General features: G+C 40.3%; 1 protein-coding gene across 2 annotated transcripts in view; it reads right to left on the bottom strand.

Moving 5' to 3' along the window:
- ADGRA1 (adhesion G protein-coupled receptor A1) overlaps window positions 1-19,970 on the bottom strand; it is a 304,703-nt gene that overhangs the window by 55,955 nt on the left and 228,778 nt on the right. For both annotated transcript variants that reach the window (XM_087702485.1, XM_087702486.1), the window contains exon 15: window positions 2,180-2,307. In XM_087702485.1, coding sequence (XP_087558611.1) covers window positions 2,180-2,307 — 128 coding nt within the window. The remainder of the gene's footprint in view (window positions 1-2,179; window positions 2,308-19,970) is intronic.

Genomic DNA, 19,970 nt, shown 5'->3' with positions numbered 1-19,970 from the left:
CGTTGTCTGGACTAAACAGCAGATGAAAGAAGGATATTTTGCAGATCACGTTGGCATAATAGAAATGAAGAGTTGTTGGTATTGCTCACAGACCACCAATAGCAATAGCAATAGCAGTAGACTTATATACCGCTTCATAGGGCTTTCAGCCCTCTCTAAGCGGTTTACAGAGAGTCAGCATATTGCCCCCAACAATCCGGGTCCTCATTTTACCCACCTCGGAAGGATGGAAGGCTGAGTCAACCCTGAGCCGGTGAGATTTGAACCGCTGAACTGCTGATCTAGCAGTAGCCTGCAGTGCTGCATTTAACCACCGTGCCACCTTGGCTCTTAGTCATGTATGAACTTATTCAAGCCAAAACCCACTGGAGGAAATACATAATAAACAGATGTATAGCTAGAGGAAATGCATGTTACATATGGACTTTCATGCATGAGAATAGCGGGCAACCGATAAAGCAAATAAAATCAGAAATATCAGTTTTTTCCCATTCAGATTTTCGTAGCTCAGCCACAATGCCAATTACTCGATCACATGAAATTATATTCATGTGCAACTATAAAAAGTCAGGCATTCTTTTATGTGATGGAGAGTCTGTGTATCCGAGAAAATTTATACAGAAAATCACAAATGGGAGCTCATCATAACATCATCCCTATTTGCACTAGAAGAAAAATATTTCAGAAGCAGATCAGATTCATACATTGTGCTAAACCACCATTTGATCTGTTCAGTTTGGTTTAACCTTCTTAGTTAGGTCAGCTACTCCTGGCTTACTGATAACTGTAAACCTAAATGCAAGTGAATGATTGGATACAAGAAATGTTGCGGTTAAAGGAAATAGACAAAAAAAGTTAACTCTTTACTTCTTCTAATAATTACTGCTACTCCTGTTACCACTTTCTTTTGGGGGGAAAAACTGTTCTAGGGAGGGTATTTTGGAGAAAAAGTAAATAGTGAAAGAAATTATTCCTGCTCCTTTCTAGATTGTTTAGAATTTAAAAAAAATATCCAGATACAGTGAAAGTTGCTCATATTCAAGTATACCCAAGGAAAACCTATGGAAATCTTTCCCAGCTTTACTTTCTTTGACAGAAGAGGCAGAGAAGTAGAATAGAAATATTAATTTATTTATATAAACCATCACTGAGCCCTGTCGAAGTGGAGAAGAAACTTTAGATATAATTATTTGACGAGCGTAACTGGTGAAGGCGGCTCCATTCGGAACAGCAAAAGATTTCTCCAAATGGTCGGAGCATTCGCAATAATGGACAGTGGAATCAGCTATCATTCTACCCTTCTTCCCCGTGATCCGTCAAAACCGCGGTCCACTAAAGCATGCCCGATTAAAGCGCGTATGTGACGTCATCAGCAGCACGACAAATAAAATTAAAAATAAATTAAATTAAAATAAAAAATAAATTAAATTAAAATAAAAAATAAATTAAATTAAAATAAAAATTAAATTTAAATTAAAGCAAGCTGATTCACATAAAGGTAAGGGTTAGGTTTAGGGTTAGGGTTAGGTTAAGGGTTAGGTTTAGGGTTACGTTAAGCGTTAGGGTTAGGTTTAGGGTTAGGTTAAGGGTTAGCGTTAGGTTTAGCGTTAGGTTAAGGGTTTAGGGTTAGGGTTAGGTTAAGGGTTAGGCTTAGGGTTAGGTTTAGGGTTAGGTTTTGTGGGGTTAGGGTAAGGTTTTCACGTTAATTTTAAATTTACCGCTCACAGCGTGCTGTTTTCGTCGCGCTGTGATGACGTCACGTATGCGCTTTCGTCAAGCGCGCTTTAGTCCACCGCGGTTTTGTGGTGGAATCTCCTTCTCAACCTCTCCCTCTCTCTCTCTCTCCCTCCCTCCCTCCCTCCCTCTCTGTATATGTAAGGGAGGGAGGGAGAAAAAAACATCCATGTGAAAACAAACTTCGAATGCTCTAAATAACATTCAAAGTGCCTTGATGTCCTCAATCTTTCCCATACTTCTGTGCTAGATTAAGGCACTTGTTTATGAAAGTGGGGAATGGGAAAATTGCATATAGTTATGAAATCCCTGTTATCAAATCTCTTCCAAAAATAAGGGGGGTAAGGGGGAGAGAACTATAATATTTAACACACCTTTTTATGTTGAAAAAAAAAAGAAGTGGGTGAATCCACTTAATATTAATAATCTGCACCTCTTTTCTTACCCGTGATGAACAATATAGGTGATAATTGAAGCGAAGAGGCACAGTAACATAACCGCAGTGCATGCATAAACCACAGGGTGCAGGAACTCCCCCGGGTATTGGGATAGGGGCCACACCGTCTTCTGATCCTGTGTCAAAGAAGGAAAATGGAACAAATTAATCAGTGAGATACTTGCCTCCTACACAGGGTAACATTCGATTTTGGGGAATAGGTTTTTGTTTATTAATACTAGCGTTTCGCAATCAACTATCCTCGTCTACACCAGGGGTTTCCAACCTTGTTCACTTTAAGACTTGTGGACTTCAGCTCCCAGAATTCCTGAGAAAGTGTGGAAGGCTGGGGAATTCAGGGAGTTGAAGTTCAGATTCCTTAAAGTTGCCAAAGTTGGACACCCATCATCTACACATTTCTCGTGTTAGGGATTGTGCCCTTGAAGAGGAATCCTAACCATCATCTCCTCAATGTCTTAGGAATAACAATTTTATTCTTGTTCTTAAAATCATTTTATTCTAGATAAAAGAACAATGGTTAAAGAGTTCGCATTCTCATCTAGACCCCATGTTCTACTGATTATGGCTTTTAACAAATTCCTAGAATCCCCATGTGGAAAAGAAACTGAAGCCAACACAGAGATTGTTACCTCAACCTTATCTTATCCTTGCATGTACAAACTTGGGTTCAAAGCAGTGGTGGGTTGCAGGCGGTACGCCCTGGTATGGGCGTATCGGAGCCTGCCCGGAGCACCAGATACCATTCCGGTACAGTGCTCCGGAGGGCCCACCTGCCCTCGCTCCTTACCTGTCTTTAAAGTCTTCAGCACTTCCGCACACGCGCACAACATGTACAGGACCTGTGCGACGCTCTGCTGAGCAGCTGGAGCGTTGTGGAGGCATCGCTGGACAGTAAGATGCATGCGCATGCTGAGTGCGTCCATGTGGATGACGCCAGGCCCGTTCCAACTGTAACGGTTGGAACAGGATACGGAACCCACCACTGGTTCAAAGATGGCCCAATTGGATTTTTCTTATATATCAAGAGATATATATTTCTTTATACATTCTTCTTGAGAGACCGCCTTCTGCCAATTACCTCCCACAGACCCGTCAGATCTCACAGGGTCGGCCTCCTCCAGGTTCCGTCCACCAGCCAATGCCATCTGGCTACTACCCGGGGGAGGGCCTTCTCTGTTGCAGCTCCGGCCCTTTGGAATGAACTCCCCGTGGAGATTCGGACCCTCACCCCTCTCCAGGCCTTCCGGAAAGCCGTCAAGACCTGGCTGTGCCGGCAGGCCTGGGGTTAATGAGTTCCCCTCCCCTCTCGACTTGTATGGCTGTATGACTCTTGTGTATTTTAATTATATGTATTGTGTTTGTATCCCCTTTTCCCCTTTCGAGTTGTTCGCCGCCCTGAGTCCCTCCCGGAGAAGGGCGGCATACAAATAAATTAAATCTTAAATCTTGTATTTCTTACATAATTACATTTTCTTTTTCCATCCTTCCAGTATATGGTTAATATTCTCAGGGCTGTGTAAAGCATTCCAAAGAGGCGTTTTGCAATAGGCATCATTGGGAGCAAAGTATTTGCTGTATATAATTAAATGTGCATCTTTTGTAGGGGTCACATCCCTGCTTCCAGAACTGTCACAGCTGTCTGGAGGGCATGCAAGGTAATACCTCCACTGAAGAAAGTGAGGACAGTTCTTTGAAAGATGCAACTGCTTTAATAACGTAATTTATTTGTGCTTGGACACATTTAAAGCATCTTTTTCAAATACATTGACCAGACTTCATTTTTACATCAAAATATGCCTGCCGTTCTTTGCTAACCCCTCAAGACAGCTCTTGAATTCCTTGTTGGGTCTTTCAGTTCCTATCTCATTGCATTTCACAGATTGTATAATCATGATCCAACTTCATCTATGATAAACATACACATATGTATGTTTATCATACATATGTGGATCCAGGCGGTTGTTACCGCCTCTCTTCGGGAGGGACACCTCCCCACCGCACTTAAGGCGGCGGTGGTGAGGCCCCTCCTGAAGAAACCGTCCTTGGATCCAGCAGTTCTTAACAACTATCGTCCAGTCTCCAACCTCCCCTTTCTGGGGAAGGTTGTTGAGAAGGTGGTGGCCTTACAGCTTCAGCGTACCTTGGAGGAAGCTAACTATCTTGACCCCTTCCAGTCTGGCTTCAGGCCCGGTTACAGCACTGAAACCGCTTTGGTCGCATTGACCGATGATCTCTGGAGAGCCAGAGATGGAGGCTATGCGTCCATCCTGGTTCTCCTTGACCTCTCAGCGGCTTTCGATACCATCGACCATGGTATCCTTCTGCGACGACTGCGGGAGGTGGGGGTGGGCGGCACTGTTTTACAGTGGTTCTCCTCCTACCTCTCGGACAGGTCGCAGTCGGTGTTGGTGGGGAGGGAGAGATCGTCCCCGAGGCCCCTAACCTATGGGGTGCCGCAGGGCTCGGTTCTGTCCCCCCTACTATTTAACATATACATGAAACCGCTGGGCGAGATCATTCGGAGGCACGGGATTAAGTACCATCAATATGCGGACGATACGCAGTTGTATCTGTCCGCCCCGTGCCAACTCAATGAAGCGGTGGACGTGATGAACCGGGGCCTTGAGGCTGTTAAAGACTGGATGAGAGCTAACAAACTGGTACTCAACCCGGAAAAGACCGAATGGCTGTTGTGTTTCCCTCCCAAAAATTCGGTTAACGTTCCATCAATCAGGCTGGGGGGGCAAAATTTATCCCCCTCAGATAGGGTCCGCAACTTGGGAGTCCTCCTGGACCCACAGCTGAGTTTTGACCACCATTTGTCGGCTGTGACCAGGGGGGCATTTGCCCAGGTTCGCCTGGTGCGCCAGTTGCGGCCCTACCTGAACCGGGAGGCTCTCACAACAGTCACTCGAGCCCTTGTGATCTCTAGGCTGGAATACTGCAATGTGCTCTACATGGGGCTGCCCTTGAAGAGCATCCGGCGACTTCAGCTAGTCCAGAACGCGGCCGCGCGAGTGATCATGGGCGCACCACGGTTCGCCCATATAACACCAATCCTCCGTGAGCTGCGCTGGCTACCTGTTGATCGTCGGGTGCACTTCAAGGTCTTACTCACCACCTATAAAGCGCTCCATGGTAGTGGATCTGACTATTTGAGAGACCGCCTCCTGCCAATTACCTCCCTGCGTCCCATCAGATCGCACAGAGTAGGCCTCCTCCGAATTCCATCCGCCAGTCAGTGCCGACTGGCGACTACGCGGAGGAGAGCCTTCTCAGTTGCAGCTCCGACATTATGGAACAACCTCCCCGTGGAGATCCGTACCCTCACCACAGTCCAGGCCTTCCGCACAGCCCTCAAGAACTGGCTATCCCGTCAGGCCTGGGGATAGGATTACTCTCACCCCGCCCGAATGTTGAGTGAATGTTGTGTTTTTATGACCAATTTCCTTTAATCACGTTTCTTTTCTTTTTAAGTCTTGTCTCGCACTCCCTTCCCTTTATTGTTGTAAGCCGCCCTGAGTCCCCTCAGGGAAAAGGGCGGCATATAAATTTGCAATAAAACTAAACTAAAACTAATACCCCTTAATTTTTTCAATTGAAGATTTTTTTTTAACAAACTAGAAATCACACAAGAAAAATAATAGACAGTGAAAAAAGGAACAGAAAAGAAAAAAGGAAAATAAATATTATAAAGAAATGGCTTCTGATCTTCGGGAGAGCAGTTATTTATATTTTGTCCTCTCTGTCTCTAATGTTTCGTCATAATTTCCTTTATTCCTAAAGCTACTCTTTCTTATTTTCAAACCCATAAATCACATGTTCATTTTTCTCTTCATTCATAACGTCCACAAGGGCTTTTCAGTCATTGATAAATGTAGTTTTTGATCTTTCTTTAATCAAACAAGTTAATTTTGCCATCTCTGCTAGTTTTGTCATCTCCACCAACCATTTTTCTATTAAGGGTGTTTCAAGTTATTTTAATCTTTGCATATATAATAGTCTTGCAGGAGCAATCATTTATAAACATTTCCATGACTGTATTCTGATTAGCTGTGTATTAATCCCAGCAATAAAAGTTTTGGTTTCAATGTTGACATTTTAACTTCTCATATGTATTTGAACCCAGAAATCTCTGTCTTTCTACAAGCCCGTCAGGTAAGATAAAATTATCCTTCATGTTGTCCAACCTTCCAGCATTAATTTGAAGTTATACATTCTATACAATTTTTCTGAAGTCATATACCAATGGTACTTCATTGTATGAAAAATCTATATTATATTGTAGTATGTTTTTCCCACTTTCATCAGTATATTGTGTTTAAAGTTCTTAGCCCATTTTATCATATAGTCTTTATTGTTCACAATTTCTAATTGCAATAATTAGACATTTTAACAATTACATGTTCACCATATGCACATAGTTCAACTTCAAATTCTGTCTTCTACTGCTCAATTCCAAACGCCCTATTATCTACCTTCAAATCTTTCTTTTTTAACTGTGCATGTGAAAACTATTAAAAGCTAAATCTTCTGCAACCAATTGCTCTTTTGATTTCATCTCATATTCTCTGTGTTCTCATTCTAACAAGTCTACTAGATGAATTAACCATTTTTCTTTACATACTGTTTCTTACTTGTACATGCTTAATGCTAAGACCCATAAAGGCCTTAATAGTTTTCAGCCATTTTCAGGTACCATCTGAAATTATATTTGTTCCATAATCTCAATATGGCACTTCTAATGTAATGATTCTTAAAATCTACGTTAAATTAAACTTAAAATACCATAGAAAACTGTTGTGGCCCAGCAGGAGCCGTTGGAGCTGCCACCAGACTCCAGACGGGGCGGCTACTGGGAGCGGCCGCGCCTCTCGCCCGACCGCCAGTGCCGGGAACGTGGGCGGGCTCCCCAACTGCCGCGGCACTGGAACGATCTTAACCAATACATTTTTATGTTTGTTTATTAGTCCTATGCGTAGAATTTCTCCTTATTTTCGGTTCAGTGTTTTAGTGTTCACTGGTTTTAGAATAGTGTAATTTTAATTTTGCTAACAATTTGAATGGAGGCCCCTCTTGATCTCGAGGCCCTAGGCTGAAGCCTAGTTAGCCTATAGGAAAATCCGGCCCTGCCTATAGTTATAAAGCATAGAAATATGCTTTATAGAACACACTGGAGTTCTATGCAAAGATAAATTTACTTAAACACATACTGGACTTTCATTTTATTATATAACTTTGCATTCTGTTTTACCTTATACTATTTTATCTTACTCTTTCATCTTTATTCTATCTTATCTACTATATTATAGTCTCTTTTATCTTACCTTAGCCCTTTTTTAAAATCGCATTTCATGGTATCTTTCCATATCTCCTTTTATTGTATTTTACTGTGGCTGATGCTCCTGCTTTTGACATGGTCAACTGATTAATCAATAAAGTGGACTATTAGCATAACTTTGAAAGCTATTTCATTTTCTTCATGCTGCAGTTTGGAAGGAAGTGGCTTATGACTCTTCTGCAGTCTAGCTGACACTGAGTATTGTAAGCCAAACTCTTGAGTGGTTTACAACTTGCAAGGCCACCCAACAGATAATCATATTCCTACTACTGGTTGGCTTATACTGAGAGCAGCTTTCAACAACACTGCATGGTAGTTGCATATATTCATATTGCTAAGAGGAATAGTAGCAATAGCAATAGCAATAGCAATAGCAGTTAGACTTATATACCGCTTCATAGGGCTTTCAGCCCTCTCTAAGCGGTTTACAGAGTCAGCATATTGCCCCCAACAACAATCCAGGTCCTCATTTCACCCACCTCGGAAGGATGGAAGGCTGAGTCAACCTTGAGCCGGTGAGATTTGAACAGCCGAACTGCAGAACGGCAGTCAGCTGAAGTAGCCTGCAGTGCTGCATTTAACCACTGCCCCACCTCGGCTCTATCACTGAAGTTAATTTCATTTCCTGATCAAACATTTCTCCAGTCTGTTTCAAATGCCATTCAGATCTCCTCTTAAGCCAAAACGTTCATTCAGTTGCATGCAGAAATTTCATAATTTATTGGCTTGTGTACAAACTGTGATACCTTTACATTTTTTTTCCTTAAAAAAAAAAATCTTCAAAATTCACGTATCAAAGTACAGAGGAAGCAAAAAGGACTCTAGATTTTGACGCTGACAATTTTTTTGTCTTCTAATCTAAACTACAGCGGTGTGTAAATCATAGTAGCATCTTCCCTGAAAAGCAAGGGCCCTTATTTTAAATAAAGGTTTAAAGCAGAATTTCGTAATGTTTTTTGTGCCCTGCACCCCTTTCAGAGTTTGTTGACACCTACAGACCCCTTTGCAGAAAAATGTATATATACGCAGAAAATAAAATACATGTACTTAGCTCGTATCACAAAGAAAACCAAATATACTCAGCTAGTTATTACAATACTAAAAAACTGATAGGTAATATACTGCATATTGATTTAATGATTATACCTTCTTGGAGGCATAATATTTATGTTGTATATTAATCAATCAATCAATCAATCTCTCTCTCTCTCTCTCTCTCTCCCTCCCTCCCTCCCTCCCTCCCTCCCTCCCTCCCTCCCTCCCTCTCTCTGCCTTTGAGTATATCTTGACTCCTGACCACCACCTGGACTAATCCTTGAAGTTTTCTTGACAAGATCTGCCCTTGAGTCTTTCTTACGGTTGCAAGTGACCAGTCCCAGGTCACCTGGCGGGAAGCCTACAGACCATAAGTAATTTTATTATTACCTACATAGATTATTGAAAATAATGTATTTTTTTTCCATCCAAGTTCACAGATCTTTTGAAATCTAAATCCCATGTTTAAGAACCCTTGGAGATATTTTCTCTGATAAAATAGTCCCATCTCTTGGATTACTTTAATGGATCAAAATTATTAGACTCCATAATGGGGGGGGAAAAGATGAATGAAAATGAGCTGTTTTCTGCATTCTCATACATTATGAGAATCATTTCCTAGCTTCTCTGCTCATTAAGGAGACAATGCCAAGACCTGTGGATTCTGCAATTTGCAGTGAAAATTTGACAATGCACACATCTCTGTCCTCTTAAGGCTAACATGTTAGCAGCAGCACAGTTTGAGTAAGAATTCTGTCTCCAAACTCATTCCTGTCGGTAATAGCAAGTATCCCCTTACCAGCCAGTATTTACACCCACCGACAAAAACTCTTTAAATCCTCAACAAGAATTAATTCAACAAAATTTGATTTGATTTGTGAATGTATGAAGTCTGTGGCGGCTTTATGTCCAATTTTGTTACCTTATTTATGGGTTATAACTTTTATGGTATCACTCTCCTTCTCTTGGCAGAATAACAGAGTTGGGGGACCCCGGAGGTCTTCTAGTCCAACCCTCTGCTCAAGCAGAGAAACCCTATACCATTTCAGACAAATGGTTGTCCGATCTCGTCTTATAAATCTCCATTGTTGGAGCATCTACAACTTCTGAAGGAAAATCTTTCCATTGATTAATTGTTCTGTCAGGAAATTTCTCCTTAGTTCTGTGTTAGCCGTTTCCTTGATTAGTTTCCATCCATTGTTATTCTGCTTTCAGATGCTTTGGATAATAGCTTGTTCCTAGTGGGAGCCCCTTAAATATTGGTTCCAATATTGGAACATGATGCTATCATGTCATCTCTAATCCTTTTCACCAGATATACCTGAGGAGCCGAGGTGGCGCAGTGGTTAGGGTGCAGCACTGCAGGCCACTTCAGCTGACTGCTATCTGCAGTTCGGCGGTTCAAATCTCACCGGCTCACGGTTGACTCAGCCTTCCATCCTTCCGAGGTGGGTGAAATGAGGACCCAGACTGTGGGGGCGATATGCTGACTCTGTAAACCACTTAGAGAGGGCTGTGAAGCACTGTGAAGCGGTATATAAGTCTAAGTGCTATTGCTATTGCTGCAATCATTCTTCGTATTTTTTAGCCTCCAGTCATGGATGGAGTGGAATAGAATAGAATAAACCCTTTATTGGTCAAGAGTGATTAGACACACAATCATCTTTGCTGCTCTTCTCTTCACTCTTTCCAGAATCTCAGCATCTTTTTCATTTTGTGGCAACCAAAACTGGATGCAACATCCAAAGTGTGATCTTATCAAGGCATTATAAAGTGGCATTAACATTACACGTGATCTTGATTCTATCCCTCTGTTATGGAGTTATTGCCTTTTCTGTTTCCTCCTCTCTGAAAAGAACCTGTAGGAATCTTAACCGCATTTCGTCTGCCACTGAAGAGACCTTCAGTCTCTTTCTGTATTAATATGTCAGATTTATATCTTGTCTTTCATCCAGGAATTTAATTGGCATGCATAGGGCTCCTTTCCCTTATGCTTCAAATCATAGTCCTGTGAGGCAGGTCGGGCCAAGAGAATTTATTGCCTCAATCACTCCGTGGACTTCCCTTCTTGTCTAACACTTTACCCATAGCATCATGTTGTCTCTTTCCTCACAAAGCTGAAGCTAGAGATGGAAGATGAAGCTCATTGGACGACATCAAAGAAAACTATTGGCACTGAAAATAGGCCATGAATATTGGTGGTGGATCCTGACCAGTGACCAAGTGGAAAGAACAAAGTTACAATCCTGGCTATATCCATACCTGTGACAAGACACAAAAAGAGGACCTCTAACATATGAGCAAAAAAATGAAGGCAAGCACTCAGCTACTGTCTATGCTTTCATTGCAGCCAGAGATTGCGCAGCATTGCTCCCATCCTTCTTGCTTTGTTTCTGTCAAGCTGTTAAATTTATAGGTGCATAATGGACATTAAAGCACGGGAGGCTTTTTGCTTTGGGAAATCCTAGAATTCATTTAAATTCTCATGCGCCCCGAATAATTATATGGTCTTGTTGATGCATCCAGATACTCCACTGTCCATTGCTTGCAAATATTATACCAAGCTGCATTTTCTCAGTTTGTGAGGCTTTCAGATGAGCTTTTTTCTTTATAGCATATTATTTGTGTGAGCATATGTGAAGATATCTCTCTATTCTCCAATATCTATCTATCTATCTATCTATCTATCTATCTATCTATCTATCTATCTATCTATCTATCTATCATCTTTCTATCTATCTATCATCTATCATCTTTCTTTCTATCTATCATCTATCATCTATCTATCTATCTATCTATCTATCTATCTATCTATCAATCATCTTTCTATCTATCAATCATCTATCTATCTATCTATCATCTTTCTATCTATCTATCTATCTATCTATCTATCTATCTATCTATCTATCTATCTATCATCTATCTATCTATCATCTATCTATCTATCTATCTATCATCTATCTATCTATCTATCTATCTATCTATCTATCTATCTATCATCTTTCTATCTATCTATCTATCTATCTATCTATCTATCTATCATCTTTCTATCTATCTATCTATCTATCAATCATCTATCTATCATCTTTCTATCTATCTATCATCTATCATCTTTCTTTCTATCTATCATCTATCTATCTATCTATCATCTATCATCTATCTATCATCTATCATCTTTCTTTCTATCTATCTATCTATCTATCTATCTATCTATCTATCTATCTATCTATCTATCAATCATCTTTCTATCTATCAATCATCTATCTATCTATCATCTTTCTATCTATCTATCTATCTATCTATCTATCTATCTATCATCTATCTATCTATCTATCATCTATCTATCTATCTATCTATCTATCTATCTATCTATCTATCTATCAATCATCTTTCTATCTATCAATCATCTATCTATCTATCATCTTTCTATCTATCTATCTATCTATCTATCTACCATCTATCTATCTATCTATCTATCTATCTATCTATCTATCTATCTTTCTATCTATCTATCATCTATCTATCATCTATCATCTTTCTATCTATCTATCTATCTATCTATCTATCTATCTATCTATCTATCTATCTATCTATCATCTATCATCTATCTATCATCTATCTATCTATCTATCTATTTATCTATCTATCATCTATCTATCTATCATCTATCTATCTATCTATCTATCTATCTATCTATCTATCTATCTATCATATTTCTATCTATCTATCATCTATCTATCATCTATCATCTTTCTATCTATCTATCTATCTATCTATCTATCTATCTATCATCTATCATCTATCTATCATCTATCTATCTATCTATCTATTTATCTATCTATCATCTATCTATCTATCATCTATCTATCTATCTATCTATCTATCTATCTATCTATCTATCTATCTATCATCTATCATCTATCTATCATCTATCTATCTATCTATCTATCTATCATCTATCTATCTATCTATCTATCTATCTATCTATCTATCTATCTATCTATCTATCTATCTATCTGATATCTATCATCCATCTACCTACCTACCCACCCACCCAGTTTATTTATCACATTGTGGTTTTTCATGGGTTTACACGTGAACAGCATACTGTAGGAATTAGGTTAAAGGACTGTCCTGTGACAGCTTGGGAGTTACGATTTAATGTTGCAAATGAGTGCATCTGAAGTAACAGTGCACTGAGGGTTGCTCCCACAGATTGATATTTAATGCAAGCTTCTTCAAAGTAGGGCTATCAGTGGAGGCCATTTTTAGGGCAATCTGATCACAATCCTGCTTCCACTCCTCAGTTCTTCAAAAGCATTCTGAGCCATTCTTAAGGTTGCTTCAGAGAGGGGGGTGAGCGAGGGAGGGAGGGAGGGAGGGAGGGAGGGAGGGAGGCCCATCAAAAATGCCAAAACGCCAAAACAAATACAAAGGGGGAGAGGAGACAAGAAGATATTTTGTAGCATAGAAGCAATATTTCAACTATTTACAAAATAAATAGTTGAAATATTTACTATTTACACAAATAATTAAATCTTAATCACATGAAATACTACTAAACAAACTTTCCAGAGCCCTTAAGAAATGAAATATCTATAATATGAGGCAGGCGTGTTCTCTTCTTTGGCTTAACTATAAAAAGGTGGGATAAAATCCTCCTCCTCATTTTAAGAGTATAAATCTGGGATTCCTCTCTCTTTTCCAGAGTTTCCCACTGAACATTTCGTTTATTTCTTCTTGCCCCTTTCCTCCACTTGAAGAATTTATCATTCTTCACATCACACTCAAGTAGATGATGCAAAAGTACTTTCCCACTTTTAACATAGCATTAACAAACTTTATGGATATTAAGTCCAAACCAGGGAATGAGTAAAAAAAACCCTTATAATTTGAATAAGTCTCTTTCTCCAGTTCACATTTCATACTTTTAACTTAATGCTTAGCTCTTTTAAAGGCTTTTAAAAATGTTCTCTGGGGAAACCGATAAATGAAAAAAGTAACTGTTTAAATTAATCTCACTTTAACATCACAAGAACAATCTTTAACATTCTCAGCCATTGCTTTGTTATTCTGTTACCCACATCAAGAATAACCAATATTTTTTATGTTAATCTTACATTGTTCATAAAAAATGCATAGACACAGAATCATGTAAAACACATTCCAATAATTTCTAATTATTTTGGAAGCTTTATATATTGCTAGTAGTGCATCTGGACCAACATACTGCTATTTTAAGCAACCCAGAATATTCTCAAATTATTCAAAAATCGGATTAGCAATAAGATAAATAATTAATTCCTCAACTGCCCCTCACTTTTCCTGCAAAAATAAAATAAAATAAAAATGGACAAACAAAAATACAAGATCCCAAATAAATAAAAGAACCTACATTTAAACTGGCTTATCGCTAAGCCTGTCACAGAAGTAAGAATCAAGACTGTAGTCTTATTCCAGCACATTCCACATGGATCTAGCAGGGAGGGCATGGAAGCTATGACTAAAAATAGAACCCGGGACCAGCCACGAAATCAACGGGGTCTCATAGCAACTTTTCTAATTGTGCCCAAAGTTTTTTTTTAAATAATTTATTATTTTCACTTCAGGAAAGAACTGGACTCAAAACGTGTCCATAAGTGTGTATAAGTAGATATATCAGCCTGAAATTAAAATTCATTTGATAGTTAGCTTTCCTCAGATCACCTTAAAATAAGATATTTCCTGCCATCCTGGACTTTTGGCTGATCCCAAGATTGAAAGGTTGGTATTTTATGGATTTGCTTACTGACAAGGGATGAGATATGGGATGAAAAGATATTTCTTTGTGATTTTATAAGGGGTGAAGAGTTATTATATGTGTTTATGTTTGTTAGAAGGTTAGAAGACACTCCTTTATGTATTTCTTTTCTTTTTATTATATTCTTTTTCTTTTTTCCTTGCATTTTTTTATTCTTTTTCCCGTTCTCTTGTCCTTTTCTAAGTTTAGGTTGTTTTTTTAAAGTTTGTGTTACTGTAATTGAAAGTCTTAATAAAAACTTGTATTTAAATGAAGGCCATAAGCTGAGGACACCTGGACTGTTTCTCATAAATAAACATCCAAGAACATTGGCCCAAATCATTAACTCAGGATGGGAGTATCCCAAGACCTTCATCACTACTGCTTAAGCAGCAGCTGGAAACCACGAGAAGGGAGTTTCCACTGCTCAGCTTCCCTGGTGTACCAATTATAGCTCAACCGAGATCAAGATGGCTTGGTGACAGCAACTTCTGCTCTGACCACCATTGTTCAAATTGCCGTAACCCACTCTACAGGGGCAACCTTTGGAGAGGATGCAGGAGTTGCATCTAGTCTGAAATGTAGCAGCTAGACTCAGGGTGTCAAACTGGCGGACCTGGAGAGTCAGGTGCAGACTACGCCACCCTAGCGCCACGAAGGGAAAGAATGTCATGATAAGTCACATGATGGCAACGTGACACTGCGAGTTTGACACCCGTGAGCTAGAATGTTGACAGGACAATTTCTTCATAGTAGCAATAGCAATAGCAGTTAGACTTATATACCGCTTCATAGGGCTCTCAGCCCTCTCTAAGCGGTTTACAGAGTCAGCATATTGCCCCCAACAACAATCCGGGTCCTCATTTTACCCACCTCGGAAGGATGGAAGGCTGAGTCAACCTTGAGCCAGTGAGATTTGAACCGCTGAACTGCAGATAACAGTCAGCTGAAGTGGCCTGCAGTGCTGCACCCTAACCACTGCGCCAACTCAGCTCGGAGTCACACTCTACTAAACACACTGCACTGATCACCAGAAGGAGTCAAAGACCAACTCAAAATTCTGGCGGTAACCCATGGAACCCTAAAAGGCACAGCATTGGTTGATATTTGGTACTGCCTTGCTCAATCCAGTACAGACATCGGAGGAAAGCCTGCTTAGAGTCTCCACATTAGTGAGGCGGTATGAACAGGCAGCGGGTCTTCTGTTTTGCCTATATGGAATTCTTTGCTTTCAGACCAGTGGTGGGTTGCTCCTACCATCGCTACCAGTATGCTGCGCGAGGTCTGTTCATGCACATGCTGGACATGTGCTGTGCACACGCCTAACATGCACTGCACACGCATGCGCACTCCACCGCCCCTGCAATACCCAGCTGCTCGTCGAAGGTCACACAGTGTTCTGTCCCCCCCTTCTCGGCTCGTTAACAAACGGCAAGCAGACAAACTTAAAAGGAACTCTCTTCATCAGTTCTTGGCTCAAACTGGCTGCGAGCCCAAAAATAAACAGAAATAAAGTCTCTTTCAAGCAGATAACAGAATACAAAACAACTCTTACAAGCAATGCACTTCTCCAAGTGTAGCCTTGAATCAGGGTTACAGGAAACAAAGCACTTCTCCAAGTGTATTTTACATAAACCATGACTGATGATCAATCAATGTTGAACGAACCAAGGAACGTTGACTCCTGCAACTAGGGCGTGGCACCATCCGTCATTTAAATCCCCAGAACACGCCACTCACAAGCCCCAGCTGCAGTGTTAATCTTGCATCCTGAAAAGACTCACAGAAGACATCTGCTGAGTCACAACACACAGGCACTGCATTGCTTCAAAAACAGGTATGGAATGTGGGTGGGTGGGCCAAACGAGCCACCATATTGGTACAGTGGCCGCTGCTCCCGACTATTACCGCTATGGCTGTACTGGGCTGTACCAGCCGGAACCCACCACTGTTTTAGACGTTTAAGCAGCCTCTTCTCTCTTTACCATCTTTATAAAAGATTTAAACAACTCTATTCCAACATGCTTTCAACAGGGCTAAATGCTCCTACCAGCTATTCTTCAGAATGCTACGACACTGGTTCATTCTTAGCTGCTGAAAGTCCTACAGAAACAAATCTCCCTTTGTTCTCACTTCCCACAAAAGGTAACAGGTAAAACAAAACACTTTGCTTCTTGTTCATTCCCTGCTAAAGAGCAACTTGAACCTTCCTTAACTAACTTCGGGTACTGAGAGAGAGACAGCTAAGCCGTTGAGTCAACATTCCACTTGCAGGATCTTCCCAGGGAAAAGATGAAAATAAATCGCTTCCGATGCTGAAGAGAAAAACATGGAATGGGATCACAGGAGGGTGAGGAGGATCAGGGAAAAGGCACACTTGGAATGTATTTCCAAATAAGATTTAATTTCTTGAGGTTGCCGAATGAACGCTGCACCTTGTTCACACCACATTTTTAACCAATATGAGATGCTGCCATTCATTTCTATTTATGGGTAATGGGTTGTCTATAATTTGCTTTAGAAATGGCTTGACACATCCGGCTAGAACAAACAAGCTCTCATCTTGCAATCTTCTCTGCCCGTAGGAATTTTCAATGCTGCAGTAAATGTCGCTTATATAAAAAAAAAAGGTGTGTGTGTGTGTGTGTGTGTGTAAAATGTGTGTGTGTATGGGAAAGAAACTATCTGTCTTGGTCTTTACAAAATAAGCTTTGAAATCTAGGGAGCCACTGGACTGCTTCATTGCCTCTGTTCTAAAGAATTTCTGAATTAGTTTTATTATGGAGAAGCTTTAGAAGGCATTGTGCATAATTTTAATTATAAGCATTTGATTATGATGACACTTGTGCTTGATGAATACTTAGAAAAGGCCCAGCGGAGCACCTATCTTAGCAGAAAAAAACACAAGCCCATGGGGCTCACAAAAAGGATGGTGACCTTCCTGTTTATTACTGGTTCTGCTGTCTAAAAGCTGATGGCTGGAGGTGTAACACTTCCTTGATATTTCTGCATCTGTTCCTGTAGCAAAATAAGGCTTCTGAAAACTATCATTGATGTAATAAATATGTTAGTTTATAGTTTATAGTTTATTGGAATTTGTAGGCCGCCCTTTTCCCTGAGGGGACTCAGGGCGGCTCACATAAACTAGGAAGGGGGGGGATACAGACAACGAAATAGAGACAAATACTAAAATGATAAGCAACATACATCCATCATTCGGGAGGGGTCACTATCCTTATCCCCAGGCCTGGCGGGCGAGCCAGTTCTTCAGGGCTGTGCGGAAGGCTTGGACGGTGGAGAGGGTGCGGATCTCTACAGGGAGCTCGTTCCAAAGGGCCGGGGCTACTGCTGAGAAGGCCCTCCTCCTTGTAGTTGCCAGCCGACACTGGCTGGCCGATGGAATAGGGGGAGATAACACACAAAAAGTAGAAAAGAATAATTTTCATTTATAAAACCTCATGTCAGGACACATTGGACATTTAACTGAATGCAAGTTGTGTGTGTGTATGTGTGTGTGTGTGTGTGTGCGTGCACACCCACCCACCCACCCAATTATATCATGCTCAAGTAGTCCTATGAAAGGCAATTCCCTGTGCCTTTCCCAATATCTCAACTTTTACTATGGGTCATCAATAATCAAGTTTTTAAATAGCAATAGCAACAGCAGTTAGACTTATATACCACTTCATGGGGCTTTCAGCCCTCTCTAAGCGGTTTACAGAGTCAGCATATCGCCCCCAACAATCCGGGTCCTCATTTTACCCACGTCGGAAGGATGGAAGGCTGAGTCAACCTTGAGCCGGTGAGATTAGAACCGCCGAACTGCAGATAGCAGTCAGCTGAAGTGGCCTGCAGTACTGCACCCTAACCACTGCGCCACCTCGGCTCCTAAAGTTACTTTTTTATTTAGAACCAGCCCAAATTCTATTTTTTTTTAATTATTATTTTTTTCCTTCTACAACACCAAATTCTATTTTAAGATATATGATTTCACATATATCAAGCAATTATGCCTCAGTCATGTAATGTGTTAGCATATAGTAAAATATCCTTGATTTCATTTGGTATGTAAGGCACTGATACCAGTGCATAATTAATTAATCTTGGCTCTCTATTTTAATGATAATTAAATGTTATTGATCTGACAGCTTCCCCGTTCTGTCCCAAGAGGGGGGAAAAAGCAAGCAAAGATTTAAAAAAAAACACAGTATGCAAAATAGTGGAATTGCACACCAGCACATTTGAACAAGGAAGTTTTCAGATGTTATTTCCTAGCGGAGACTCTAGAGGTCATGAATATTAGTAGTTGGCAAGGTAATATGCCTTTCTAGAAGAAGGAACCAGGAAGAATAAAGATTTAGCGTGGCTGCAAGGACTGTATTATTATTAAGAACATTTTTTTAAAAAAAGAACATTGGACACAAAGCGGAAAGCAATAATTCCATTATCCTCTCCAGTAGAATTATTCTATCCAAGTACTTCATAAATCTTATCAAACAACAAGGGATGTTTAGCTTCTCTGGGGTAAAAGTTGCTTTAAATAAGAAAAGCTGTAATGAGGAAAAACTGTGGGTGGATATTTGGGCCATGAAATAAAAGATAGTGAGAAGACACCACGAGTCTGGGTAATGACTAAGGAGATTCTCAGTCATCCAAGTCATGGTTGTCCCAAAGATGCTTTTTCAAGAAGCAACTGGATTTTCTGGATTTTCTTTGAAGACATTTCGCTTCTCATCTAAGAAGCTTCTTCATGAAGCAAAATGTCTTTAGAAAAACCCCAAGAAAGTCCAGTTGCCTCTTGAAAAGGCACCTTTGGGACATCTGAGTAGTGGGTTCCACCACAAAACCACGGACGACAAAATCGCGGTCGATGAAAGCGCGTATGTGATGTCATCACAGCGCGACGAAAAAGATCGAAAAATGTAAAAATAAAGCGAAAACCTTACCCTAACCCCCCCAAACCTAACCCTAAACCTAACCCTAAACCTAATCTTTAACCTAACCCTAAACCTAACCCTTAACCTAACCCTTAACCTAACAAAAAACCTAACGCTAACCCTTAACCTAACGCTAAACGTAACGCTAACGCTCTAAACCTAACCCTAACCCTTAACCTAACCCTTACCTTTATGTGAATTGGCTTGCTGTAATTTAATTTTTATTTCAATTTTTTTATCTTTTTCGTCGCGTTGTGATGACGTCACATACGCAATTTCGTCGACCGCGCTTTTGTGGAACGCGGTTTTGACGGGTCACGGAGTAGTGAGTCAAGAAACAGCGAGGGAAAGATATAAACGGACAGAGAGGGGTAAATAAATAACTATGAATTCTTTCAGTGGACGTAAATCTGGCGAAGTTGAAGACTATGCAATGAACCCATTGATTCCTTGAAGCTCTTCTTTCATACAGAATGTATCTGGTTTGTTGTACATTTCTTTGAAAGAGAATGTTTAGATGAAAGTAGGGTTCCTCTTTTGTTAGCACCCAACAATTAAATCAGAATGTATTAATTAACCATCTCTTTTGTCCACGGTGGGAGAACAGGATATTGAAAACAAGCTCAGACTGGTAGCTATTAGTAGGTTGTTTGGTTTAAACAGTTTATGGAGGGGCAGAAATGAAAG

The sequence above is a fragment of the Thamnophis sirtalis genome, unplaced genomic scaffold (assembly GCF_051295495.1).
Source record: "Thamnophis sirtalis isolate CommonGarterSnake01/CBP01778 unplaced genomic scaffold, rThaSir2_p1.2 scaffold_15, whole genome shotgun sequence".
Taxonomy (NCBI): Eukaryota; Metazoa; Chordata; class Lepidosauria; order Squamata; family Natricidae; genus Thamnophis; species Thamnophis sirtalis.
This window is presented reverse-complemented; position numbering and strand designations above follow the sequence as displayed.